The sequence below is a fragment of the Capra hircus genome, chromosome 4 (assembly GCF_001704415.2).
Source record: "Capra hircus breed San Clemente chromosome 4, ASM170441v1, whole genome shotgun sequence".
NCBI lineage: Eukaryota > Metazoa > Chordata > Mammalia > Artiodactyla > Bovidae > Capra > Capra hircus.
The window spans coordinates 2,730,323-2,758,265 of NC_030811.1; the positions used below are offsets into that span (position 1 = coordinate 2,730,323).

The 27,943-nt window shown below is 54.5% G+C and overlaps 1 protein-coding gene and 1 long non-coding RNA gene across 2 annotated transcripts; one reads left to right on the top strand and one right to left on the bottom strand.

Annotated features, from left to right (window-relative positions):
- LOC106502073 lies at positions 4,084–8,282 on the top strand. Its single transcript, XR_001295643.2, has 3 exons — positions 4,084–4,226; positions 4,309–4,462; positions 7,913–8,282. It is a non-coding gene; the product is annotated as an uncharacterized LOC106502073 (long non-coding RNA).
- Positions 16,695–27,481, bottom strand: INSIG1 (insulin induced gene 1; the record flags this gene model as incomplete). The annotated part of the gene is given in 5 exon segments (NM_001286088.1): positions 16,695–16,881; positions 22,399–22,498; positions 23,035–23,201; positions 24,386–24,510; positions 27,069–27,481. Coding segments are annotated over 5 exon segments (831 nt in total). The 5' UTR covers positions 27,478–27,481.

Consider the following 27,943-nt stretch of genomic DNA (forward strand, 5'->3'; position numbering starts at 1 on the left):
ATCCTGGTAATCTCTCCTGGGTGTCTGTCACACCTTGGTGGGGGGCTCAGGGTTTCCAGCTGGGGGCAAAAGGTCTAAACAGTGGTGTTTGCAGGGGGAGGGCGATGGCGCACGAAAGATGGGGGCAGGCGGGGTGCCTACCACAGGTGTCCCTAAATTCGGGTGGCGTGTCTTTGCGTCTGTGCCTCTGAGGCTGAGGATGGTGGATAAAGGGGGTGTTGGAGGCCTGCCTTCCCAGTAGGAGAGGAAGCTGGAGGGGGGGCGCGCCCTGGGTTCCAGCCTGGGCACTCAGACAGGAGCAAGTGACCCTTTGTGGTTCCTGCCCTTCTGTCCTGCTCTCATTACCGACCCTCCTGAGCCGGTCCCCAGCCCAGGGTCTCCTACCCCGTGTCATTAGAGCCGGTAGAACGAGACGGAGCTCAGTCAGCAGCGGAGGAGAGCTCCGTCCTCTGATGGAAGGGCCGGAGGCGCCAGTCAGGCTCCAGGGCACTCGCTCTCCCGCCAGGCATTGGACAGGCGGCCTTATCGGGTCTGCTCAGGGATCCCCTGGGGGCTCAGACGGTAAAGAATCTGCTTGTAATGCAGCAGGCCTGGGTTCAGTCTCTGGGTCGGGAAGATCCCATGGAAAGGGGGGTGGCAACCCACTCCAGCTTTCTTGCCTGGAGAATCCCGTGGACAGAGGACCCTGGTGGGCGTCAGCCCGTGGGGTCGCAAAGAATCGGATAGAACTGAGCGACTGACACTTTCACTTTCAGGGGCAGGGGGCGGGGCTCTCGGGGGCGGGGCTCCTGCTCCAGATGGCATTGCCGCACCCAGCGCCTCTGCACACGGCCCTCTGCCGCCGCCATCTCCGGGGCCGTGTGCAGTGTGTCTGCACACGGCCCTGAGTGAGGTGCCCCACGCAGCCATTTCTTAGCAGAAACTCTGATCTGAAGGGCGGGGTGAGGGGCGAGGCCTCTGCATGCGGCCCGCTGTGAGCAAGTGGAATAACAGGAAACACCAGGAAGAAAATGTGTCTATATATAAACACACATATACGTAAAAAGATTATTTTTATTACCCAGATTCTATATGTATCCCTCAGGCGTTGATAATGGGCTCTGCTGGTGACGAAGCTGCAAGGGTGCAAGACGAAGCCTGTGAGGGGAGGCTGCGTGTGCAGGCCCGTGTGTGTTCACGTGCACGTGTGTGTACGCATGCATGTGTTCTGACTGGGCCTTCCTACATCAGCAGAGAGAAGCTTTAGTTCCCCAAGAGAAGCCGTGGGTTCGGCGGGCCTGCAAAGAGGCTCTCATAAAGTCTGGGCTGGTTTGTGGATGTCGGCAGACCTGGGTGGGCGGGTGGACGGGGCCGGAGGGGCGGGAGTAATTGGCCCCATGAAAGATGCTAGTCATTGGCTCTCCCTGTGAGGAGCGGCCGCGAACGCCCCGTGGATCATAATACGGAGGGAATGAATTTTAAAAATTTATGCTTCCCGTGTTCTTCTCTTCATCACGTAGTCTTTTAAATACATCCTCAGCAGGCAATCTGAAATATTTAAGAGGATCATTCTTGATTAAAATCTAATAAAAGGTGGGGGTCGCCTTCCACCACCGCGTTACCCGAGGCGGGGGTGGGGGGCTCCCACGTGGCCCCCCACTTGTGCTCATCTCTTCAAAGCAGCCCGCTCCCCAGGTCCATCACTTGAGTCAGGATGCCGGGCGCGCCCCTTCACTTGGGAGGTCTGTACTGGGCCCCAGGACGGGGTCCCGTTTCCCGGGGTCCCCCTCTGTCTGACCTGTGAGTGGCTGGTGAGATCAGGCCACCAGGCGGTTTGGGTGGTGGTCTCTGGGGTCCACTGTGCCCAGCCTGGCTGCGGTCTACTTCCTGGACCCAATGCAGAGGCACCTTGAACGCCCGGGGCCCTTTCCGAAGGTCGGCAATCAGACCTGCGCCTGGACACCTAGCATCTGCAGGCGAGACTGCCCACGCGCAGGAGAAAATCATTTTTGTCGCTTCCTTTGAGACGGAGCCTGCGTTTGTGTCTACATGAAGCGCTCTTTCAAGTAACATCCTGTAGTGTCTTGTCCAGCGGCTTCACTGCGCTGATATCTTGGTGGTGGGAGGCTCTGCTATTTCGCTGCTTTGAAATTGTGAAAAGCACTTGGACTGACTGGTACCTCCCAGGGCCCAAGAGAGCCCTTGCAGCCTGAAAAATGGAACAGAGACAGATTAAATGATAATATTGCACCTGCTCCGATCTGCAATTTAGACTCTTAATGAGAAAACAATGAATGGTTCGCCTTTCTGCTGTGTTGGAAGTGCTCATCACAGTTGTTCAGGTTAGAGAGAAGACCCCTCTCCTTCCCCAGCCTTTGCGGTGTGGGCCCCATGTGGACGGTTCCCCCACCCCCAGGGTCAGGGCACTCCCTGGGTCTGGCGGGGCGTCTGAATCCCTGTAGAGAACAGCAGAGGAGCTGCCTCCTGGAAATACTGGCCCAGAAGCTTGGTGTCCACCCACGAGCCCCGGAGAGCTCTCAGCATCCACTCGATGGCAGGCGATCCGGAGAGCGAGGCAGTCTGCAGTGCACCCCAGGTGCGGCCCATGTTCTAGAAGATTCTAAGAGGAGGAAAGGGCTCTGGGGGCAGGGGCTGATCTCTGCCACAGCCTCCAAGGAGCTGCTACTGTCCAACAGCCGCTCCTGAGGGGACGTCCCCCCCTGCTTGTCACACCCCAACACCAGGGTTCGGTGAGCTTCCCTTGGACCAGGGTCCCATTGGAAAGGGCTGAAGGGAGCTTGTCCCTGCCCATGGGCAGCTGACCCTTTGCTGGCAGGAGGAGAGGCACCCAGGACAGGCTCCTGGGGCCTGTAGACAGCATTTGGGGACCCTGTGCCTTTCCCAGAGAGCTCTGTCTGTGTTCTCAGGGGCTTCCGTGGACCCTAGTGGGTGAGAGCCACCATTACCCGTCAGGCTTGGCCAGGTTCCATCATCCCCCTGCTCCCGGTCTGTCCTTGGCTGCAAAGGGCAAAGCTGTGCAGTGACACGGCAGCGACGTGAGCGGAAAGCCAAGCTGGAGCCTGAGGGGACCGGGCAGGCGTCATGACCCCCTCCCCTCCGGCACTGCGGGAACCCCTCCCCAGTTGTTGGTGTGCGGGAAGAATTCCCATCCTTTTCTCTGTGTTTCCACCTTACTAATATGATCTCCAGCTGTTTGCCTCCATGAAGGAAAAACAAGTTCATTTTCCTTCATTAATGTGCCTGCTTCCAGAGCGACTCATTTAGGATTCATTCTGGCAGAGGCTGCAGCATCTGTTACCGTTTTTACCTGGGCCCCATGGGCAAAGGTTCTTACCTTGCCGGCTTCAGAGGGTCGTGCACAAGTGTCTACTCTCTCCTCCCTGAGTGTCGACAGCAGGCAGGAGCCGCTGGGAATTAACGGAGGCCCCCTTCCCCCGCCAGGTCAAACAGCCGGATTTGGCAGCCCCGGACACCTGAAGGCAGGTGTGCACCCCTGGCGGGGGCTCTGGTGCCCCTTCCCGTCATTACTGAATCGTGATGATGCCCACTGCTCTGATTCCCCCCGACTGAGTCCTCAACGCGGGGCTTAGGTGAGAATTCACTTCCCTCCTGGGACTCGGGGGTGCCCGGACGCTCCCTGCGGCGCTCCTGCAGACCTTAGTAACCCATTGAAGGGAGTCAGTTTGCAGCATGGTGTGGCAGCTGGTTAAAACCTGGCAGGCTGTGAGTTGGTGGGATTGCGGTCTGGGTGGATCCGGTGTTTCTTTCTGCTGCATAAAGAACTTGACTTTCTGCTGGTTTATGTTTTGGCTGCTGACGTGTCATCCTTTTCTCAAACTGTCGTTTTCAACAATCTGGCAAGCCAAGCCCCAGCCCCAGCCCCTGTAACCTCAGTGAGTAAATTGCCAAGAGCTCCATCCAGTTTGCGTGCAGCTTAAGAAACAGAATAGGATATATACATTTTCTTTTCAGCATCAAATTCCCATTGAGATTTGCCTTTAAAAAAGTACCTCTAAGCCTCCAGTTGGTCTTTGATGAGGAGTGGGCTGGGTCGGGGGTGCGGGGGATGCGGGGGAGGACGCAGGTGCCGCAGTGGCCACTAGGGGGCCCCAGCACCGCCCAGCGGGAATCTCCACATTATCCGAGACGAACCCTGCGCCTCCACCCGCGGCCTTGCAGCCAGCGACCAGGGGTCCGCGGGGATCCTGGGGGATGTGTCTGTGGAGGTGACCGGGTTCCAGGCTGGGTGCAGGGGTGTGAAGTGATGGAGGTGGTCTTTGACAGGAACCCCTTTCTCCTCAAATGCAGCCCCCCAGGGGTCCGGGAAAACCCACCCTCCACGGAGCTCGCTGACCACGGACAAAACAGGGTCACTCCCGGGGGCAGCCGCGGACAGGTCTGAGAAGCAGAGACAGGCCCTGCCCGGACAGGCCTGCAGCAGTGGGAAGTAGTTTCCCGGGAGGTGGGTCCCGGGTCATCAGAAATCTACGTGGGCTTGGTAGGAGACGGGGAGGGGAGGAGGGGACGGGGAGGGGAGGAGGGGACGGGGGGGGGAGGGACGGGGGGGGACGGGGGGGGGACGGGGGGGGACGGGGGGGACGGGGGGGGACGAGGGGGGGAGGAGGGGACGAGGGGGGGACGGGGAGGGGACGAGGGGACGAGGGGGGGAGACGGAGAGGGGAGGGGGGACGGGGGGGGGGAGACGGGGGGGGGGGGAGACGAGGTGGGGGGAGACGGGGTGGGGTGGGGTGGGGTGGGGCGGGGGGGCCAGGGAAGGGCAGATCTTTCTGGAACACAGGGTCTGAGGAAGCAGGGTCCCCTTCTCTTCCCCGGGTGTGTGCTGGGGGGCAGGTAGGGGAGGCCTAGGGTTTGGGCTCTGGTGTGGGGTTGGCCCTGCCAGGCACACAGGTGGCAGGTCTGTGCTTCCATCCCTGAGGCTATACCCCTGGGGACACTGGGCACGTCTGGGGACATTCTTCATTGGGAAGGAGGAGCTAGGCAGAGGCCTGAGATGCTTGCCAATGCCCTGCAGGGCCCAGGGCAGCCCACGGCTAACGGGTCCCTGGTCCCCATGTCCAATGCTGAGGCTGGGGAGCCCTGATCCGGGGGAGATGTCCTGACATTGGGTCCCCAGGGCTGGGTGGGCACCGGGGCTGCGTTCCAGACACCCCTCGTCTGGGCAGGGGGCACAGCACCGTCACCCCTCAGCTCTGGGCACTGGATTTGCCCCTTTCTAGCACCACCTGGACCCCTCCTATCCTTCGCCCCTCAGGTACCTATGGGCACCTGCTCTGTGCCAGGCTGGGCGGAGGAGTACCCACTGGGTCCCTGTCAGGAAACGAGGCATTCTACACAATTGGGCTGTTGGACGCAGACCTGAGGGAAGGTCCCTCCATCTCGGAGACCCTTTGGGTCTGTGAGGGCCCTCATGCAGGACCTGGGACGAAGCTGGTCAAATAGATCAGCCGCAGGCTCCTCTGTGTGGCCACTGGGCTGGAGGAGCTGACCCGAGGCATCCTGGACGGGCGTCTCTGCCTCAGCACTCTCTGGGAAGTCAGCAGGGTTCCAAGTTGGAGCCCAAGAAGTAGGTTTGAGACAGGGTCTGGCTGAGCCTCTGTCCCCAGGGCCTGGAAACAGGGGTCAGAACCTCGTGGTCACTGTACCTGTATCTCCCCTCACCTTACTCTGTCTCTCCACTTCACCACCCCCCCCCCCAACCCCACTAAGCCCTGTCTTGCCCTTCCCTGTAGCAGAAAGGGCTACAGGCAGTCCCCTGTCTGGGGATGAACACTCCCATCAGACTCCATATCTTTGGGACAGTCCCCCTCTGGCCCACCATGTGGCCCCTGAACTGGTTGAAGTCACTGGGCCTAAAGCGAAGAAGAACTAAAGAGCCTCTTGATGAAAGTGAAAGAGGAGAGTGAAAAAGTTAGCTTAAAACTCAAAATTCAGAAACTAAGACTTTATTTTTTGGGGGCTCCAAAATCACTGCAGATGCTGACTGCAGCCATGAAATTAAAAGACGCTTACTCCTTGAAAGAAAGGTTATGACCAACCTAGATAGCATATTCAAAAGCAGACATTACTCTGCCGACTAAGGTCCATCTAGTCAAGGCTATGGTTTTTCCAGTAGTCATGTATGGATGTGAGAGTTGGACTGTGAAGAAGACTGAGCACCAAAGAATTGATGCTTTTGAACTGTGGTGTTGGAGAAGACTCTTGAGAGTCCCTTGGACTGCAAGGAGATCCAACAAGTCCATTCTGAAGGAGATCAGCCCTGGGATTTCTTTGGAAGGAATGATGCTAAAGCTGAAACTCCAATACTTTGGCCACCTCATGCGAAGAGTTGACTCATTGGAAAAGACCCTGATGCTGGGAGGGATTGGGGGCAGGAGGAGAAGGGGACGACAGAGGATGAGATGGCTGGATGGCATCCCTGACTCGATGGACGTGAGTCTGAGTGAACTCCGGGAGCTGGTGATGGATAGGGAGGCCTGGCGTGCTGTGATTCATGGGGTCGCGGAGAGCCGGACACGACTGAGCGACTGAACTGAACTGAAGATCATGGCATCTGGTGAGACTTCTTGGCAAGCAGATGGGGAAACAGTGAAAACAGTGACAGACTATTATTTTGGGCTCCAAAATCACTGCAGATGGTGACTGCAGCCATGAAATTAAAAGACACTTGCTCCTTGGAAGAAAAGCTATGATCAATCTAAACTGCATGTTAAAAAGCAGAGACCTTACTTTACCAACAAAGGTCTGTCTAGTCAAAGCTATGGTTTTTCCAGTAGTCATGTGTGGATGTGAAAGTTGGACTATAAAGAAAGCTGAGCACAGAAAAATTGGAAAAGACTTGAGAGTCCCTTGGACTGTAAGGAGATCCAACCAGTCCATCCTAAAAGAAAGAAGTCCTGAATATTCATTGGAAGGACTGATACTGAAGCTGAAATTCCAATACTTTGGCCACCTGATGCGAAGAACTGACTCATTTGAAAAGACCCTGATGCTGGGAAAGATTGAGGGCAGGATGAGAAGGGGACAACAGAGGATGAGATGGTCGGATGGCATCACCAACTTGATGGACATGGGTTTGAGCAAGCTCCAGGAGCTGGTGATGGGCAGGGAGGCCTGGCGTGCTGCAGTCCATGGAGTCACAAAGAGTTCAGACATGACTGAGCGACTGAACTGAACTGAACTGAACTGCTGGTTCAGTGACCAGGACAGAGGGGTCTGCGTGTGAGGTGTAGGGCAGTGTTGGAAGCCTGGTTGTGTGGGTTCTCAGCTGTAGGTCCTGAACAGTGGGTGGGGCTCTCTTGAGCTGGGGCAGCCTGGCCCCAGAGGTCTGAGCGCTGATCACCCAGGCTGGCCGGCCCCACTGCTGGCCCTGCTCTGTGGTAGGGAGCTGGGCCAGCGGCACTGGGGGCTGGAGATGGCCCCCTGGGTCAGCGGGCAGAGGGGGGTCTCACACCCCCTTTGGGAGAACCCCCCTTTCTCGGCCTGAAGCCTGTTGGAACCCACACATCTCTGCTGCTACAGGAGAGAGTGATCCTCTGCCCTCCCAACGAGCTTGGCCCCTCCTCCCCTGCGCTGGGGAGGCTGGGGCTCTCTCCAGAGGGTACCCCATAAAGCACGGTCCACTCAGGGGAGGACACAGAACTGGCTTCCAGTTCTACCTCTGTCACAATTTGTTTCAAAATGGTAATGAAAATCGCATGCAGAAGTACGATCAAGGTGACTTTTTTCATTTAACTTATGTTAAGCCCAAACATCAGAGCGATTAACGACCAGGCTGGTGCGAGTGATTTTCAGTGCTTGATCTAGATATTCCTGAGTATGTCGGCTATCTCCTGTGTGGCATAACGTTGACTGTTCTCAATCAATGTCTTGATTTGGTTTCTATGAACTTCAGCTGGTTTGCCCGATCCTGCAGCATCATCCAGCGAGAAGCCTCCAGCATGAAGCTTTGCAAACTGCTTTTGACGTGTTCCACCGGTCACAGCGCCTTCTCCATACACTGCACAGAGCTGCTTTTTCTGCATTTCAGTTCCGTTTTTACCTTTAGTGAAATAATAAAGCATAATATGCTGAAAATGTTGCTTTCTTCCTTCCATCTTTAAATTAAAATGGCCACACAAAAATTCACCACTTCTGATAAGTTTTTTAAATGCTGATATGACAGCTGTCACAATACAATGTAACAAAATTGTTTCCGATGAAGTTAAAGACAACCAGGTGCTGCTATCAGCTCAGTTCAGTTCAGCTGCTCAGTCGTGTCCGACTCTTTGCGACCCCATGAATTGCAGCACGCCAGGCCTCCCTGTCCATCACCAACTCTCGGAGTTCACTCAGACTCACGTCCATCGAGTCAGGGATGCCATCCAGCCATCTCATCCTCTGTCGTCCCCTTCTCCTCCTGCCCCCAATCTCTCCCAGCATCAGAGTCTTTTCCAGTGAGTCAACTCTTCACATGAGGTGGCCAAAGTACTGGAGTTTCAGCTTTAGCATCATTCCTTCCAAAGAAATCCCAGGGCTGATCTCCTTCAGAATGGACTTGTTGGATCTCCTTGCAGTCCAAGGGACTCTCAGGAGTCTTCTCCAACACCACAGTTCAAAAGCATCAATTCTTCGGCGCTCAGCCTTCTTCACAGTCCCACTCTCGCATCCATACGACTACTGGAAAAACCATAGCCTTGACTAGACGGACCTTAGTCGGCAAAGTAATGTCTCTGCTTTTGAATATGCTATCTAGGTTGGCCATAACTTTTCTTCCAAGGAGTAAGCGTCTTTTAATTTCATTAGATACTATTTATCCCTCCAACTCAGACACTTCAGGGCATGAAGGGAGAGATACTTAGCAATCACGCTGAGAAAATAGGCAGGAGCTGGGACTGTCCCAGGAAGCCAGAACATGCAGCCCCCTGAGCGGAAAGACAGAGTGAGCATCTTAATACACAAGCAGGCCCTACAGGTGAGACACACTGACAACTAAAGACCAAACGAAGATCCTCCGGAGGAGGGCATGGCAACCCACTCCAGTGTTCTTGCCTGGGGAATCCCCAGGGACAGAGGAGCCTGGGGGGCTGCCGTCCACGGGGTCGCAAAGCACCGGATGCGACTGAGCGACTGAGCAGGAAGAACAGACAGCCGGGGACGCGGGTGTCGCGGCGGTAAAGCACCCGCCCGCCCACGCAGGAGGCCCACGAGACTCAGGCTCAGTCCCCAGGTCGAGAAGGTCCGGGGATCTTGGCTAGACAGGCTCGGCTCGCGCAGTCTCCTGCTGGGCGGTCAGCTCCTCAGCTGTGATGTGGAAGTGGGGAAGGGGAGGGTGTGGGCGGTTCCTGAGATGCTCCCCTCGACCCTGATTGTGTGCCCAGTAATAAAGGAGCATTCCAGCCCTGTGTCCCCACGGTCGGGCGGAGCTTCTGTGGGCCCCTGGGCAGTTGCGGGGCAGGAGGAGAGGGACTGGCTGCCAAGTCTGGACTGAGCCTGGGGTGAGGGGCCCCAGGGGAGGGAGCCCTGGCCTCTGTTTTCCCCATTTTACGTGTTCAAGTCAGCTGCCTAAGGGCCAGTGGCACAGAGGAGATTAACTGAGCTTCTCAGCAGGAGAATTCGACCCTGGGTGTTGAAATCCTACCTGGTTAGTGCTGATTTTAATCTTGACCAATTAAGTTTTCAAAGAGCTGCAAACTCTTCCTTGTTGACTAAGTCGAGTCTCTTAGTTCCACTTGATTTACTGGGCGGCATTTTCCCACCTGTCTCTCTTCCCTCCCTGAGAAATAAAGTGGGTCCACACAAGAGAGACTTCCAAATAAGAAATCTGGCAGAGTCAATTCAGTGACAAATACTTCTGTTGTGTTCAGCCGTCTGTAGTGCAGGCTGGAGAGCCCACCTTAGGGCAGGGCGGATGACTCGAATCAGATTTCAACATGGTGGGGGTTGGTGGTTTAGTCGCTCAGTCGTGTCTGACTCTTTGTGAACCTAAGGACCATAGCCCGCCAGGCTCTTCTGTCCATGGGATTCTCTAGGCAAGGATGCTGGAATGCATTGCCATTTCCTTCTCCGGGGGATCTTCCTGACCCAGGATTGAACCCGTGTCTCCTGTATTGCAGGCAGATTCTTCACCGCTGAGCCACAAGAGACTCCCAGATTTCAACACAGTGTACAGAAAAAGCAGCTCTCCAAGTTCAGGTGAAATGATCGAATACATAGGACATCCATTTATGCCTCTGGAGAAGTAAGAGCTATAGAATACCAAAGAAAGCGGCAGAGATTTGTTGTTTCCGGTTCTAGAGGCCAGAAATCTCACGTCCAGGTGTAGGAAGGCCCAGGGCTCCTGTGCTTGGGACAGCCTCCGGCGTTTCTCGGGGCCAATCCTCTGGCCTCAGAGGAGTCCTCCCTGCCCCCTCCACCTGGTCTGTGTCCGCTGTCCCCAACCAGGGCTTGACCCTGGGGCCCCAGCCGTGAAAGCGCCCAGTCCCAGCCACTGGACCACCAGGGAAGGCCCCCATGGCTCCCCTCATCCTGCTGGGTCAGCTTAAATCCTCAAAGGCTCTTCCCAAGTAAGGTCCCATCCGAGGCTGGGGGTAGGCCTCCCACGACGCACAGGGTGAAGGATGGCGAGACCCCTGGAGTCTGTGAGGAAGCAGCCTTTGGGTTGAAAACAGGAGGCAACACTGTTTCAAAAAAGAAAGCTTTTCCTGACTTTTCTTCTTGCTCAGTGGAGAGCCAAGGGCTTCCAATGCCTTTATCCTACAGCCAAGTGCTAGGTGCTGGATTTAAAACTCTGGGCTATTTGAAGTTAAAAGTTGGTTTCATGATGACCGGCAGCTGAGTGTTTGACACCCTACCTACCTACCGGTCTTCCTCCTTCCCAGATTCCTTTCACCAACCTGTTACGGAGAAGGGTCAGGGTTGCTAAGCAGAAACAGGGTCCCCAAAGATCTCTGTGTCTCTGGAAGCGTAAACTGGGCCCCCTGGGTGAAGAGCTGGACCCCGGCGCACACGCTGTACCTGCTGGTGCACATTGGTTGAGGGATCAGGAACCTTCTATCTGTTTCTCGACGACCATTTAAACGGGTACAAAGAGCTGTCTGTGGATGTTGGGAAACAAGGGTTTCCTTCGTGAGAAGCCCCCGGACAGGGCTTCCTCGTGTACCCCCAGCTTCTGAGAGGACCTGAGGGCCGTTTCTGATCCCGTGAGGGCAGTGAAGTGCATACTCCCACCTCGGACCTGGGAGCTTGGAAATGATCTTTCCAGGGGTCTGTTGGCATGCTGCCCTTCCGTCGGCGGGCCCCCCGGAGCCAGGCCCCGTGGTGGGCTGGTCCGCCCAAACACGCCGTGGCCCCAGAGCAGACCGTTAGGGGTAGGCTGGGGGGCTCCTGCCAAGCCGCCCCCTCACCTCAGACTCCCTCAGAGCCTGTCTGCTCATGCCCACCCAACCGCCACTGCCCCCCTGGCCCCGTCCTAGTTGGGTCCTTTCGCAACTAACAAGATTGAATTAGGGGAAAGGGTGATGCCAGCAGTTCCCACTGGCACAGTCACAGGGTCCCTGGGCAGGAAGGAGGGTCACGATGGGCCTGGGAGCCGTCGGATGGCACATGAGACGCAGTCTGAAGGGCGGCAGGACGGCGGTCACGTGACCCAGCACATGAGGAGGACAGCAAGCAGCTGGGGCGCCCTGGGCCCGGGGACAGTCTCCACACACCCTTCACGGCCCCGGGCAGCATCACGATGATTCCTGAAGTAAACACAGAGCTTGAACCTCTTGATTTGCGTGATTTCGTGGCGTTTTCTGGGTCAAGTGAATAGCGAACTGTTTTTAGAGGCCTCGAAATTAAAAGATGCTTGCTCCTTGGAAGAAAAGCTATGACCAACCCAGACAGCATATTAAAAAGCAAAGACGTTACTTTGTCAACAAAGGTCGGTCTAGTCAAGGCTATGGTTTTTCCAGTGGTCATGTATGGATGTGAGAGTTGGACTATAAAGAAAGCGGAGTGCCAAAGAATTGCTGCTTTTGAACTGTGGTGTTGGAGAAGACACTTGAGAGACACTTGGACTCCAAGGACCCAACCAGTCCATCCTAAAGGAGATCAGTCCTGGGTGTTCACTGGAAGGACTGATGCTGAAGCTGAAACCCCAATCCTTTCGCCACTTGATGTGAAAAACTGACTCATCTGAAAAGACCCTGATGCTGGGAAAGATTGAGGGTGGGAGGAGAAGGGGACGACAGAGGATGAGATGGTTGGATGGCATCATCCGCTCAATGGACATGAGTTTGCGTGAACTCCAGGAGTTGGTGATGGACAGGGAGGCCTGGCGTGCTGCAGTCCATGGGGTCGCAGAGAATTGGACACGACTGAGCGACGGAACTGAACTGAGGCCACTTTCCGCCAAAGCTAAACTCTAAAACTTTCAACAGAGAACTTACCTGAGAGAAGACACACAACGCAAGGAGCTAGATTCTGATGAGAAAATTAGTGAACTTTCAACTCATCGCCCCTGACTGCCTTATACCCTGAACTGTGGGAGGCATATCACAGGGGACAACATGGTCTCTCCCACAGAGAGAACTCATGAGACGGAGCCGAAGCACTGGAAAAACGGTGGCTGATGAATGAAAAGGTGGTAACTGCCTTTCACATGCCACCGTCTTTAACTCACAGACCTAGGCAGGAACCCCCACACCCAGGACACCGTCTCAGCAGCCCTGTTCTTCCCAGAGCCAGCAGCCTTGAGCCAGACACTCGGTGTTAAAATCGTTCAGGACGAGATTCTTCCCATTAGTATCTAAAGATCTATACAGAAAACCGACAGAGGAACAAGTGGGTCCTACGGCTTGGAAGCACATTTCACGCATCTCTCTTTGCATGGTTTGGCTGTGTTCAGCGATCAGTGTGAAACTCCCCCTGTGGCCCGTTTATTGTCAGTCAGTCTGCTGCCTCTTCAGGGGTAAGCGTGAAGTAACTGGGATCCAGTAAGTAGGTAACTGGGTAGTTGGCCAGGTTCTGTATAAGATATGATGTATGAGTTGAGTTTGAATATGTTTATTAATACTTTATGATATTGGCCACATGGTGCAAAGAGCCAGCCCATTGGAAAAGACCTTGATGCTGGGAAAGATTGAGGGCAGGAGAAGGGGGCGACAGAGTTTGAGATGGTTGGACGGCATCACTGACTCAATGGACACGTATTTGAGCAAACTCTGGAGATAGTGAAGGACAGGGAAGCCTGGAGTGCTGCAGTCTGGGTCACAAAGAGTTGGACACGACTTAGTGACTGAACAACAATATTAACACTTTTCAAAGGTATATTCCAACTCTAAGACTTTATCTGCTACTTATAGTATTACAAAGATATCTGAAACTCTCAGAAGGTGAATTTTCTTAGCAAAAGCTCTATTTTAAAACATGGAGTAGAAAAGGCAGGCTTAGATTTACATTGGCCCCTTTCCCTCCTGTCTTTTCACCACCAAGATAAAGGCATTGTCTATAATCCACACGACTTGATTATGTCTAATCCTGTTCTTTAGACGAACTTCCAGAAGCACTCCTTGGGTAGGATCTCAGGAGACTCTGGAAACTGGCTAAATAAACACAATACCTGTATCCCCATCGTGAGCTCCTGGTTGCTCAGCCGCGCATCTGCACCTGTAGAGACAGGACATGGAATTCCTTGCTGACTCACAGACCGACCTTAGTGAACTGGGGTAATTTAGCTACCTGCTCACAGACCAGAAAAATTCCAGAAAACATTTCACTCCCCAAACTTTACTCTGAAACACAGGATTAGACTAGTTCAGAGCAGGCATCACAGTAAGGCCCCTACATACGAACCTTTGAGTGCAAATTTTCAAAGATGCGAACACTTCTTGTTCACTTGATGCCAGCTGCAGTACTGTGCATGCACGCTAAGTTGCTTCAACTGTTTCCAACTCTTTATGACCCCGTGGACCGTAGCCCAGCAAGCTCCTCTGTCCATGGGATTCTCCAGGCAGGAATACTGGAGGGTGTTGCTGTGCCGTCCTCCAGGGGATCTTCCCGACCCAGGGACTGAACTTGAGTCTCTCGCGTCTCCTGCATGGGCAGGTGGCTTCTTTACCACCAGCGCTACCTGGGAGGCCCCTGATGTACTGTACTACTGTACTTTGCAAGGTATCCTAAGATTTAAAATGTTGGTTTTTAATGTCTTATTTGCGTGGAAAGTATTACAAACCTATTACAGTACAGTACAGTTGATTGTGTTAGTTGGGTACCTAGGCTAGCTCTGTTGGACTTCAGAACAAACTGGCCTTGGCATACTCGCTCTTAGAACACCACTCACTGTTAGGTAGGGGACGTGCTATTCTGTGCTGGGAGTCTCAGAGTGAAAGTGACCTGACTTGGTCGTTTCCGTCACACCCACCTCCCCCCCAGCCTGGCCCAGGGGCCTGTGCTTCTCACCCTGGGATGAGAGCCTCTGAGGCCAGTTCTGATTCTTGTCCACCCAGCCCTGGCAGCGCGGGCGTTTACAGCGGGCGGTGTGTGTGCACGCACCACATCTGTGACAACTTCAACTGGGGTGACCACGTGCAGCGGGCGCCAGGGACAGCGGACCTCTGCCATGTGGACCCTCACTCGGGGCCCCTGGACGCACTGGCTGCCAACAGCCTGGAGGCTCCCTCTGCCCTTTTCCTGGGTGCCCAGACACCCCGTTTCCTAGGACGAGGAGAAGGGCCCTCCCTCTCACTTCAAGACGGAGGACAGCATTCCTGGGGGTCGGCGGGCCGGAGAAGACATCCCACTTCCCAGAATCAGTGGGTGGGGCGGGAGGTTAAACACCTCCATTTCCACCACAGGGAAAAAATATTATTCCCAAGATTGTGTGGCAACTTAGTAAATTTTGGAAAGCTATAAAATATTCTTCCATTCCAAATGTGACTATCCTACAGAGGGAATTCCCCCTCCTCCCTTTAAAGAAAAACCCATAAATCCAATGGTTGGTTTTGAACCTTTAATAAAAGTAAAAAAATGAATTCAAAAGAACACAATGCTGAAAACTTAGTATGAATGTGAATCTCACTAGATGTTCCAATCTGGTATAGTGCAAATTCTGCTCATACTATTTTAACATTTTCACGAACTCAAATGACTTTGGTTCACATACTTGCTAGAAAATATTGGCAACGAAATTCTTCAGATTCACATCTTTTGGCTATACTGCTTCTAACAGACAGAGATTTATTTCCAGTTTAAGAGAGAAAAATACTCACTGTGCATGATCAAGTATATTGGAAAGATTCAATGACTGCTTTCATCTAATAACTTCTGGTTTTTTCACAAAAACGCTGACATCCTCATTGAAAAATCTTTTCGCATAGCTGATGGTTTTCAGAAAATGTCATCAGGGGGTCATTACAAAGCTCAGAATGGTCCTATTTTCTTTTAAACGAAATTCCTCTAAAACAAAGTTGCTACAGTAACCTAAAATTTACTCCAGGATATTCTCCTTAAAACTAAAGCAAACTGAGATGGGGACCATCGGGTGAGAGGAGCCGGGGACGCACAGAGTCCACAGCTGCCGGTAGGGGCTCCCATGTCCCCAGCCCCCCGACTGCCAGCTGCCAGAGGAATCTTACCATCAAGCCACATTCACAGGATTCGAAACAACCTAAATGTTTTAAATTGCAAAATACAGAACGGGTGAATTTGTAAGTAAAAATTACAAGTTTACTAAACCCCCCAAACTAGGAGTATTTCAAAAGACTGGGGCTCAGCGGGAGGGCATGACAAAGTAACTTCACAAGTGGAAAGAAATTATTGCTGAATCTTGCCTCCATGCAGCACTGAAATGGAGAACCCTCTTTAACACCGCATACGTTTAAAAAAATAATAATAAATATTTAAAGAGAATACAAGGCTCAGATTGGTTTTCCTATACATTGCACTTGAAGTCGAAGGCCCAGGACTTGCATACCGGGCCCAACGTGGGCTGTGCCATCGAGTGAGTGCACTGTGCTCACCGCGTCCTTTGAGGGTTTAGAGACACCGAATGTTTGATGCAGTGACGTGCGCACTCTTCTTTTTACAAGGCAATCACAGATTGCAGATCTCCTAGGGCTGTGGGGAAAAAGCTGTCTCTTCTTCCCGAGTATCAGAGAAAACGCAAGTTTTGGGCCAAGACGGAGACGTGTGGCTGGCGGGTGCCCCCTTCGAGACGACGTGGATTCCGGGCAAACCCTGTGAATACCGGGGTGGAAAGTCCAACCCATCACAGCGCAGAGCCACGACCTCCCACTCACTGCCTCCTCTGCAGGACTGTCTGCGCGGGGCCCCACTCGGGCACCGAGGGCACGCCGTGCCCGCCTGCCCGGCATGGCCACCCAGCACTTGCTGCCACCACTGCCTTCTCTTTTTCACAACACAGCCCTATTTTTAAAATCTTTTGGATGAGTAATATTCCTATCTCACCACACTTCATCTTCATAAGCACCACCAAGCCATCCCCAGGGCCCTGACATGGAACCAGAGCTGGCAGTTAGGCTTTAGTTCGAGGCTTAGGAAATATGGCAACTTGGCATTTAATAACACGGGAAACTGAGTCCTCAGGGCCTGGTGCCCGGCCGGCCTGCTTGTGGTGCCCCCCGGCGGACGCGGGCCCAGACACTGTCCCACAAGGTGCCGTCTCAACACCAGCGGCCATCCACCCGCTTGGCTGCTCTGAAACAGGTGAAGTGTTTTCCAGGAGTCACTGGTACAGTCAGCCCCATCTGAAAAGATTACTGAGGAAAAGAGATAGTCTTCGTCACTACCCAGTATCATGGATTTTCCTCCCAAACCTTGCCACTCTTCAGGATCCGTGGGTCTGAAGGTTCAATCACTGTGTGGCTTTTCGGGGACACCCTATGTGGGGAAAGAGAAAAAAAGAGAGGATGTTAGCGCTGGATGTGTGTGTGTTTTAATTAGCAATTTAAGCGGACCCTACAAAGAGAGATGAAGAATTCCTTTGCGCTGAAGGCGAGGGTGGAGAGGGGCGGCAGGTGGGCTCCCCCAGCCCCACAGCGATGCCCTCGGGGCCCTGAGCTGGGAGCCGCCGTCTCAGCAGACCCGGTCTGTCCCGCTTAGGCAGGATGGGAGGCGGCACCGCTGCCCAGAAGCCGTGTCTATGCACGTCTTGTCACCGATCAGTGCAGACACCCGGGGAGGGCACCCTGTGCTTCTGGCTGCTGTCTGGGCCCAGCCTGATGGGCCCTCAATCGAGGACAAACACCCCACTGGAGAAGCAGGTCCCAGACCAGAGGCTGACCTTCCTGGGGTCACGGGCCTGTGTGAGGAGAGCCCCCTGCGTCCACCCTGACCCCTGCTGAGAGTCCGAGCAAGCCACATGGGCCAGCCCGCTCTGCACCAGATGCCAGGCGCTCAGCCTCCTGGGCTCCGACCCCCATCTCCAAAGCGGGCTGACAGTCCTGCCCCCAGACCGCCGCCACAGGACTCGGCCAAGTGCCAACAGACGTCAGCCCCTGACGACACCACAGCCATGATGGCCAGGAGCCGCTGCATCGCAGACGGGAGAGGCACCCTGGGGACGTGGCGTCCGGGGCCGGGGCTCTGGGGACAGGGCCACGCTGCTCACGCGGCAGTGCAAAGCCTCACTGTTTCTGAGAAGAGACTTTGATCTGTGAACAACAGACACGAGCCCGATAAAATGAGGCTGCAGACTCCTGTCTAAACCCACAGGCGGACGGCAGGCACCACAGGAAAAGCTACGCGAGCCACTGAACACTCGAGCAAAGCCAGCCTGTGGCTCTGGGGCACGCCTGCCCAGGCCGGGAAGCACGTCTAAACCCATAGGCGGGGGCAGGTACCGCAGAAAAAGCTACACGAGCCACTGATCGCTCGAGCAAAGCCAGCCTGTGGCTCTGCGGCACGCCTGCTCAGGCCAGGAAGCACGTTTAAGGGCAGAACTGAGTGGACGGGAGGGGCGGGCTGCAGGCGCGTCACATGGGACTCTCCGGCCCCATGCTGACCGGCGCCCACCTCGCGTCGACGCCTTCAGCCCTTTGTCTTCTGTGCATTCCGCCACAAAGCCTCACTTGGAGATGTCTGAAACCAAAAATCCATCCTGAAACGCTGCGGCTGGAATATGAGTCAGAAGTGTCCTCTGTCCGACGGCGGCAGGGAGGCTGCTCTGAAAGCAAGGACAGTGGCCACGGGCGTGTGAACAGGGCCATCAGCGAGGTGCCAAGCGACCCCATTTCTAAGGCTCTGAGTCCTTTCAAATTCCAAGTGAAGAGTAAGCTCACTGTCACATATCAGCTGTTAGTATTTTCCCTTTCTTCAAAGAAACAAAATAAAAACCTGGCTAAAGTATTCGAACTCTTTCTTTAAAAAATTGTTTAACTTGCTCAGGAGAGTCTAGTGAGGTGCTGCGCTGTCCAGGCCGAGCTCTGAGACCCCACAGAGACACAAACCCAAGCCGTCAGGACGAACACCCCAGCGCGCTGAGGGGCACGAGCCTCTGTGCCCAGCCCTGGGCACTGCTCTGGGGGACCAGGACTGGGCGGTGGGTGGTCAGGCAGGGGCAGAGGGCAGAGGCCACGGCCCTGCTCCAGCCCATCACAGCCATTGGCCGCTGGGTGGTGGGGAAAAGCAGAAGGTCCTTCCGGCAGGGACGGTCAAGTCACGGGCGGTTATAGCTTTCTAAGACAAACCTTATTATAAATATATTTTTCGTTCTTCAGCCCTGATGCAATTTGAAGCAAATATAACTTCCTACACTTCCAATTCTAGTCTCATGAAAAATACAATTTTGGCTTCACACACTTATCTGTTTGCTCCTGCAACAACAGCACATTGCGGAAAGGCGGTCTGCCATCCCACGAACATGGCAGGAAAGGCTGAAGTGGATGGAGGGTTTGTAAAGAGGGGTCACTGTCAGGTTCAGAGGTCAACTGATAGGCTGTGAAGGCTGTGTAATTCCTGCCAGACAAAGGGGAGCTTTTTAAGATTCCCTACTGCTTTCAGGGGAGAGTCATTTACAGAGGGCTTCCTTCACAGCTCAGATGGTAAAGAACCTGCCTGCAATGCGGGAGACCTGGGTTCAATCCCTGGGTTGGGAAGATCCCCTGGAGAAGGGAAAGGCTGCCCACTCCAGTCTTCTGGCCTGGAGAATCCCATGGACTGTGTGGTCCGAGGGTCACAAAGACCGAGTGAGTTTCACGTCACTTTCATTCATGACGCCCTGAAGGATGGAAGAGACAAACAGAAAGGCAGGGGCCAGGCAGGATGGACTGAAGGAGGGGAGGCCGGGGTGGGGATGAGGGTCTAGGGGCTCTGCAGGGGGTGGGGGCCCGATTCCCCCCTCCCTGTCACCGGGGGTGGGGGCCCGATTCCCCGCCTTCCTGTCGCCAGGGGTGGGGGCCTGATTCCCCGCCTTCCTGTCGCCCACAGCCCAGGGCCAAGGCCCTGCTCCCAGTGCACAGACGGCGCTATGCGGAGGCAGAGGGCCACAGTCCTGCGGTGACCATCCCACGGACACCCTCCGCGGGACACAGCGGACAGGCCTGCCCCGCTCCTGACACAGGTCTGCCCGCTGCAGAGGGCCACAGTCCTGCGGTGACCATCCCACGGACACCCTCCGCTGAACACACCAGACGCGGGCCTGCCCCCCTCCCGACACAGGTCTGCCTGCTGCAGAGACCACGGCCACGGGCTCCTGTACACAGGCCGGTGCTCCGGTTACCAAGTACAGCTGGCCCTTGAACAACAAGGCTTTGAGAGCAAGGCTTCAATACAGTCCCTAGTTGGCTGTATCCGTCAATATACAATTCATCCAATACACTCAGGTTTTCAACTTCTAGGAGGGTTGGTGCCCCTAATCCACCTGTTCTTCAAAGGTCAACTGCAGAACAACGGAAAACTTTAAAATTGCAAAAGAGAAAAGAACAACCCCAACCACCTACTTGTCAGAAGCAGCCACTTCTTTCCTGCAGAGCGCTCCCCGGCCCACCCCCACCAACACGGCTCCTCACTACAGCCCGCCTCTGCCAGTCCGACCGGCTGACCCCTTCAGGCCATCTGAACCGCGAGCCTCACTCTTGGGCCCCAAGTAGCTCTAACAGGAGTAACCTTTCCTCATCCTCTCCCCGACTCTGCCAGAAACAGGGCTGCGACCCGAGCCGTGACCGCCCTGTCTGTGATCACGTGGACCGTGTCCTCTGGTGGGGTCTGAGGACTCAGGGAAAGGAGCTTTGCTCTTGCCCTCCCTCGAGCGGCTGGCAGCAGAGGGGGCATCTGTAAAACCAGCTGTGACTGCCCCTCTGGCTTCACACGTCTGAGGAGTCTACCAGTCTCCCCGTCAGCAGCTCGCCCTGCTGGGGCTGGGGTCCAGGCCCTGGCTGGGGACTAACACACCAAGCTGTGAGGCGTGGCCAAATACACACACAAATAAATGTGCATGGATGGAAAGACAGCGGGAGGGCTGGACTCAGAGACTGGGGCGGGGCTCTTTCCCTCTGATGACTGCAATGCTCACCAGCCTCTTCCAGTTTCAAAACACAACAGTAACATCCAAAGATAAGACTGTCCCCAATTTTGAAGAGTAAAAAAGAAGAAACACCTTTAAGAAGGGGGAATAACCATTATGCCAGTTATCTTAAGTTCTGTTTAAAACTTTCACTCATCTTTTCAAAAAAAATGAAAGTGTCTACGACAAACCAGTCCATCCTAAAGGAAATCTACCCTGGATATTCATTGGAAGGACTGATGCTAAAGCTGAAGCTCCAGTACTCTGGCCACCTGATGCAAAGAGCCAACTCACTAGAGAAAACCCTGACGCTGGGAAGACTGAAGGTAGTAGAAGGGGGTGACAAAGGATGAGATGGTTGGATGGCATCACCGACGCAGTGGACCTGAGTTTGAGCAAGCTCTGGGAGACGGTGAAGGACAGGGAAGCCTGGCGAGCTGCAGTTCATGGGGTTGCAAAGAGTCGGACACGACTGAGCGACTGGACAGCAGCAGCAAGGCAAGGATGGAAGGACAGCTACTAAAAGCACCCTGGCTTAGCGTTGCTGCCACAGGCGTGGCCGTGCCGCTCCCGTGAGTCTCCTCCGACCATTTCTGGTGTTACGAACCTGTGCGTGGCGTGCCGTGTCTACCTCTATCGAAAGGACGCTTCTTTACAAAATTTGTCAAAAGACCTTCATCATAGACATATGACAGCATCCACCCCTCCTCCTGAAGTAATAACCAGTTGGCTGAATGGTGTCAACTTTAACTCCATGCAGAGTCACAGGAGCTGAAGACAACCTTATCTCAAAACCCTTCTTAAGAATACTAACTAAATACTACCAAAATGAACATCTCAAGGCGGATGGCGAGCATGCAGCTGCCTCATTCTCCCTGGAATCACCAGGGGCCGCAGGGATCAGCACAAGGGTGTTGCGAGGCTGTGGTCACAGGGCAGGGCCGCCCGCACGCTCACAAGGGGTCCAGAGACAAACCATCGTCAGCTTTTGTTTTGGCGGCGGGTCCAGACAATCACAAGGGTCGGGGTGGGGGAAGGATGGCGTGGACTCGGGAGCCAGTGGGACACATCACAAATTCCCCTTTTTAAATTATTTCCATTCTTGTCAAACAGCCAAGCAGGTGGTTCCCAAGCCAAGCTCAGCGGGCACAAATAAATGTCCTCTTTTTACAAATAAAAGCATGAGGGACCAAGACAAGTTTCTAAGAAAGTCCCAGAGTGTGTCTCTGAGAGAAATGGCCCTTATAAGACTCTAGTTTCCTTTTCTTTTTAAAATTCATTTTATTTAATCCTTTGAGTTGAAGTCCATTCAAAACAGTTAAATGTCCATGTTGCACACTCCTTCACCAAAGTGCTCAAGTGTCGCGATCTTTCACTCCCAAACAGAATTGCCAAGGCATCCTGACTGTCTGCCTTTCTGGCTCTTGGGAAACAGCTCCGTTCAGGACTCAGTGTCTCTCCCTTTAGTCCTTAGACAAGGTCCAGGACGGAGTCCACCCACCCAGGGACACTCAGCGGCCTCCAGCCCTGCCCACGCTCTCATGGGCCTGGTGTGGCACCCTTCCCCTAGCACGGCGTTGTCTATACCCGCGCTGTGAAGCCCAGGAGGAAACTCATCATTAATCATTCAGTTAGCCATTCCTGTGCTGATAGCATCCACCATGGGAGGGGAGCTCTGGTTCCTCTGCTGGTCTCACTGGGAGCTTACAAATCCCTGAACCGTTACAAGTTAGCCAAGAATGACCTGGGGATGTGCCTTTTTTTAAAGTGTATGCTTATCTGAATAACTGTTGCTCCTGACTATACATTTATTGACACAAATGATAATGTCTTAGGCAAACAAGCTGATCAAGCGGAAAGCTCCCGGCAGGCGCCAATGTGACCACTTTACGCACCATGGCCAGCTGTCGTCCTATGTTTCCCACGGTCACACCTCCCGAGAAGAAGATGCAGGGCAGCCAGGAGCGGATGTAGAGGAAGTCTGGGGACGTGTACCTGGAGGGAGAGGGAGGCATGAGCCCTGCGTGGCGGGCAGACACACACACCAGCCACGCTAGCAAGCAACACCCACGGTCACCACCCACCGCGGCCCCCTGGCACGGAGAGCCAACGCTTCGGAAAAGACCCTGGTGCTGCGAAAGACTGAGGGCAGGAGGAAAAGGGGGCTGCAGAGGATGAGATGGCTGGATGCGTCACCAACTCGATGCACATGAGCTGGAGCGAGCTCCGGGAGATGGTGGAGGACAAGGAAGTCTGCTGTGCTGCAGCCCAGCATGGGTCACAAGGACCTGGACACGGCTTACGAGACTGAAGAGCAATGCAGAGCTCTCCACCATGGCTTGGTTTTCCTTAAATTATAGATGGTGCATTTTTATGTGAGTCAACAATAAACAGCACTTTTGAAGATTTCAGGTCTAAGCTCATGCCGTGTAATTACAAACAGAACATGGTATCTCAGCTTCGTGGGTATTCCGAGTAAAAGTGGAGCAACAGCTTCCAGGCAGAAGTGATACTTGAGAGCACGTGCTTACTGATAGACTCCGTTGTACACCAGCAGCTGCGTGATCAGGGTGGCCAGGAAGGCTATGGTGATGCCCAGCCCCAGGCCACTTCTTGAACGGTCAAATGTCCACCAGAGGCCCAGAGACAGTGCTGCTAATGTCAAGGAGAGCTGAACGTTATTGGCAAAATCCAGTTTCTGGTGACGCAAAGTTAAGGAAAAGTGCAACAATTTCTAATACAGTCAAAGACATGCAAGCGAGCCCCGGGGCCTACACATGTGCACCACCGGATTCTCCAGCCACAGAAGCTGCCAGGTGAGCTGCAGAGAGCATGTGCTGGGTACAGGGCTACTTGATCAGGATGACCTGGGGCATCTCTGGGACCCCTGTGTCGAAAACTTGACCTTACCAGTCAAAGACCTAAAAGCTATGCATAAAACCCTGCTTGGGTTTATTTCAACCACTAAACAACTATATTCTAATAAGTCATCCACAGTCCCACTTTTATTTCCTGTTCTTATTAGCAGTTTGAACTGAGCAAGCACAGTCTTTACTGTGTCTGCAAGGAGACACCTCATCGGAAAGGCATTCAACACAACACGGTCACAGCTGATGGGGACACAGCTGGCCTCCTTCACAACACCGCTTTATCAGCTGGGGACAAAACAAATGCGTCAGAGCCAGGCTCTCTTGTAATACCTTTTCTTAACATTCTTATCATTAAAATCAGGGTAGAGCAGATTTAAGCAGCAGAAACTCTAAAAACAGCTTTCTCCAGAATTTAAAAATATAATCTTGCTGTGAGAAATAAACCATAAATCTCTTGAGACCTGGGAAACCATGGCCCATCTTCCTAAAGACTCCACTGTGTTTCGCCAGGCAGCCCACTGGTGGATGCCAGAACCTGACCTTGAATGTAACCTCCGCTGGGAACCCTATTCCTGAGGCCACCTCCTCTGATCAGCCCTGGGCCTTCCCTGGTCATGACTGGGAAAGGCGGAGAAGCAGATGGGCTTCTGCTCTGCCTTCTGGAAGGGTCGGCCAAGAAGAGTGAAGCTCTCGCAACTTCTCACTGCACCACAGGAACCAGGTGTGCACGGTGGAAGGATGGGAGGCAGAATTGTACGAGGAATTTACCAAACGATCTCCGAGGATCCAACAGGTAGTGACCAAGAAAGGGACAGAATATAAAGATGTCCACTCTGTTCCCAGGGTCATTTTTAACTGTTTCCTGAAATGAACTGAAAAGACTTTTCAGGACCATTTCGAAAGCTCTGCTGAGAGGAAACTGAGCAACGTGGTTTGAAATCATACTTGTAAGAGGACCACTCAACTGACCGAGGACGCGCGGACACCCACTGACAGTAACGCCTTAGGATACAGCACTGGCGTGGTTGATGCCCACGAAGACGGCCACGCAGCGCATCACGCTGGCCCACTCCCGCTTGAACTTGTGAGGCTCTCCGAGGTGACTGTCGATGCAGGGGTACAGCAGGCCGACCACAGCTGCGGGAGAAGACAAGACGGCAGGGTCTGAGCACGCTGGCAGAGATGCAGCTGCCACGCGGGGATCATTACCGCGCTATTCAAGCCATCCCCTTCCCTAGGCTTACCAGTCACCAGACGCTTAAACTAACTCTGCGTCTTTTGCTTTTAAACTAATGTCACATCTTTGTTCTCCTTGAATGCAAACTGAAAAATCCACATCATTTTGTACAATTTTAAATAAAACTGCAGCCTCAGTGCCCCTCCCTGGCCCAGTGTGCAGGGAGCACCCGCAGGGCCCGGAGGCCACGGCACCCGTTCTGATACCACCCAGGCCCAGCACCCCTGTGTCGACCCATCTGTGCCACGGTCCCAGAGGGCGGCCCTGCCCCTGACGGTTAAGGGGAGTTTTCTGCAGCATTTTCTGCAGGAGACCCGCATGTGCACTGTGCGCCCCTGCCATGGGTCAGCGCTCAGCACAACCTCGCCCCACCGTCCCTGCATCCAGGCCCCAAACCACGGGCAGAGCACGGGACACACAGCTTCACGCCCCGCTCGCCCTGCTGGAACCTGGCGCTCGTGTGTAAAACGATGAGGGTTACGTAACCAGAGGACGCAGGAGGAGCTTACTGTGTGGTCGGGAACTGTCTTCACAGACACAGGACTCTAAAGCCTCAGAGTTCCCAGAGGGTTTAGATGAGGGGAGGCTCAGTGTTCCGGGGCGAAGTAAAGTGGAAAAAGCCAAAGCAAGAGGGACTGGGGCGCGTGGTGGCTGGCTGGGAGGCAGGCCAGGTGGAGTCAGCCAGGTACCAGGCTTGAGAGGCATGCACGGCGCCCCTGGTGTCTCACGAGAAGGGCCCACTTCAGGTCCCGAACAGAGAACAAGCAACACGGCCTCAGCCCAAGAGTCGACGAGACTGTTTCAATTTCATAATACATTTTATCAAGTTCTGATTTTGGACTTTTTTTTGGGGGGTTGGGGACCCACATGGCATAGCTTGTGATTGAACCTGGACCACCACAGTGAAAGCGTCAAGTCCTAACCACTAGACCACCAGGGAACTCCCATAATTCTGGAGTCTCCAAAAATGGAACCCAAACAGTTCCATCACTTAAGTCACTATATCTTAATCTTAGGCTTTCAGATTCAAGTAGGTGAAAACGTACTATGGAATTTTCCCTTTATGCTCCTGACTGATGGCTTAAAAAAAGCAGCTAGGGTACCAGACATCATGTATCAGATATCCCTGGAATTCCTTGAAGCTTCTGTTACAAATAAAGCCTAAACCAAATGGTTCAATGGTTTTGAGATCAACTGTTCCAGTCAAAGAAACTATTATATCACATGAGAATGAAAAACTGGAGTGTGCACCTAGGCCCAGTGCCCCAAGAGGCGTCTTAAAAGTAAAAGGGCGTACTGACGGGGCTTAGAAAATAGAGCAGGGGCCTAACTGCCTGAGAACGACGAGAACCTTCTCCCCACAGCACCGCTCCCGAGGGTCCCCACTCCAGCCTGGGGCCTCCCCGTTCTAAGGGAGGCTGCTGACAAGGCACTGCGTTCCCAGTGCAGGGGACACAGCCAGCTATGGATGGCGGGCCTGCCACTCAGCGTGGCCCCTTATGCTTCCCACGTCTGTGAAATGGAGCTGCAGCAGAGTCTCGTAAGGACCAGGGGGAGCAAAGCATATCAAACAGTCGGTAAATGCCAGCCACGGAGCAGACAGGAGCCGGCCTGGTCACCTAGGTCCACACCTGTCCGGCCCCCCAGCCCAGGACGCCTGCCAAAGGCAGGCTGCTCACTGCACTTCAACCACCGGCAGACCTTAGGCCACAGCAAATGCTGGGTGCCAGAGAAGTCTTAAGCGCCCTATTGGGAAGAGATCAATTCAGCGTTTTTTCCTAAAACCAGCCAGACGACCAAGACATTTTACTCAGAGATACAGTCCATCTGTCTAGTCTGTTAAGACTGCAGACTCTGGGTCAGGCTTTGTGGCTGGCCAGGTGCACTAAAGGCTGAACTCTGAATAAGACATTTGTTTTCCTTCATCCAGGGACCCCGGCGTTTTTTTGTGCGGGGGGGGGGGGGGGGCGAGGCCTGGCTTTGGCACATTCACAGGGCCATCCAGAAAAAGGAAGTGCGGGAGGCCACTGGGGCAGCTCTGCCCACTCGCCCACGTGACAGTTTGTTTTCGGTTGCCCGGCGGGTAGCGTGTTCCCAGGGCCAGCCAATCGCGTGGCAGTTCCTCGGCTCACCAGTTCCGCTGGTGGCCAATGGCACGGCTCGCTCGGGGTGACAGCTGTGGGCCCCTCAACACTGTCCTCAGGGCCAGATCAGAAAGAGTGAAGGACCTCAGTCAGCCTGGCTCGGGCGAGGAACAGCCAGTCACTGCCCCGCCTGATCCCCATCACCAGTGTCCAGAGTCCTGGCATCTGGGCTTCTGCCTCTCACCCCTTCTCCTCTAGATACGCTCCCTGGAGAGGCACACCGCCCCTCTGTGGATGGTTCCATTCTCAAATAAACAGTTCTCAGAGGTTGAACACACTTCCTAACCCAACAGACATCTCCAGTGTCTACTCACCCGCTGCCGTCCCGCAGCACGGAGGAACCCACCAGGCGGAGGAGAAGATGGTGGCGATGACCTCGTCCGGGAACAGGGTGACATTCCTCTGGACCTGCAGGAGGTTGAGCACCAAGGCCAGGACCACCCCCACCGAGAACAGCACCAGGCTCCTCTGCACCAAGTGGTGATGCCAGCTGTTGACGTGGCCGCTGCTGCCCTGGCCCCCCACATCAGTGCTCTGAAGCCCGTGAGTGGGGTCAGTGCCCGGGGCGCCATGGGCTGCCAGCAGAGAGGGGCCTGACCCCGAGGAGTTGATCATCTCTCCCGCTTTGGCCACCAGCCCTCTGGCGCTGGCCCTCGGGTGGCTTCTGTGCTTCGTGCCCTTGGCACAGGGACCTCTCCAGAGGTGGTCGTCCAGTCTGGGCATGAGCCACCAGCCTGCAGGCTTTCCTAGAACGAAAAGGGGGCGTGGAGGTGGAACCCTGATCAAGTTCACTTCCAAAGCAGGTCAGGTCCAGGGAAGTCCACTCAAGAAGGAGGGCTCTGCTCTGGTTCACCACCAGCAGGTCCAGGAAAACCCCTAAGGCCCTCCGGGAGTTAGTCACACCGGGCAGGTGCCCCGGGGTGGGGAGCAGCTGCAAGGACCCTGCCCACAGCCCCAGCCAGGCAAATGCACCGACTGCTTTCCGCGGCAGGCAGGTTAACCTGGGCGTTGCGCTCCCGCCACGACGCCCCTCCACAGAAGCCCTGAAGTTCTGGCCCGTCCAGTCCAGAAGTTTTCCAGACCCCGGCCGCCTGCAGGAGGCGGACTCAGCCTGGCAGGACCTGGGGCAGGTCGTCCCAGGACAAGTTGCTGGGGTCCTCCCGGTCCGGGAGGCGCACCGGCAGAGCGC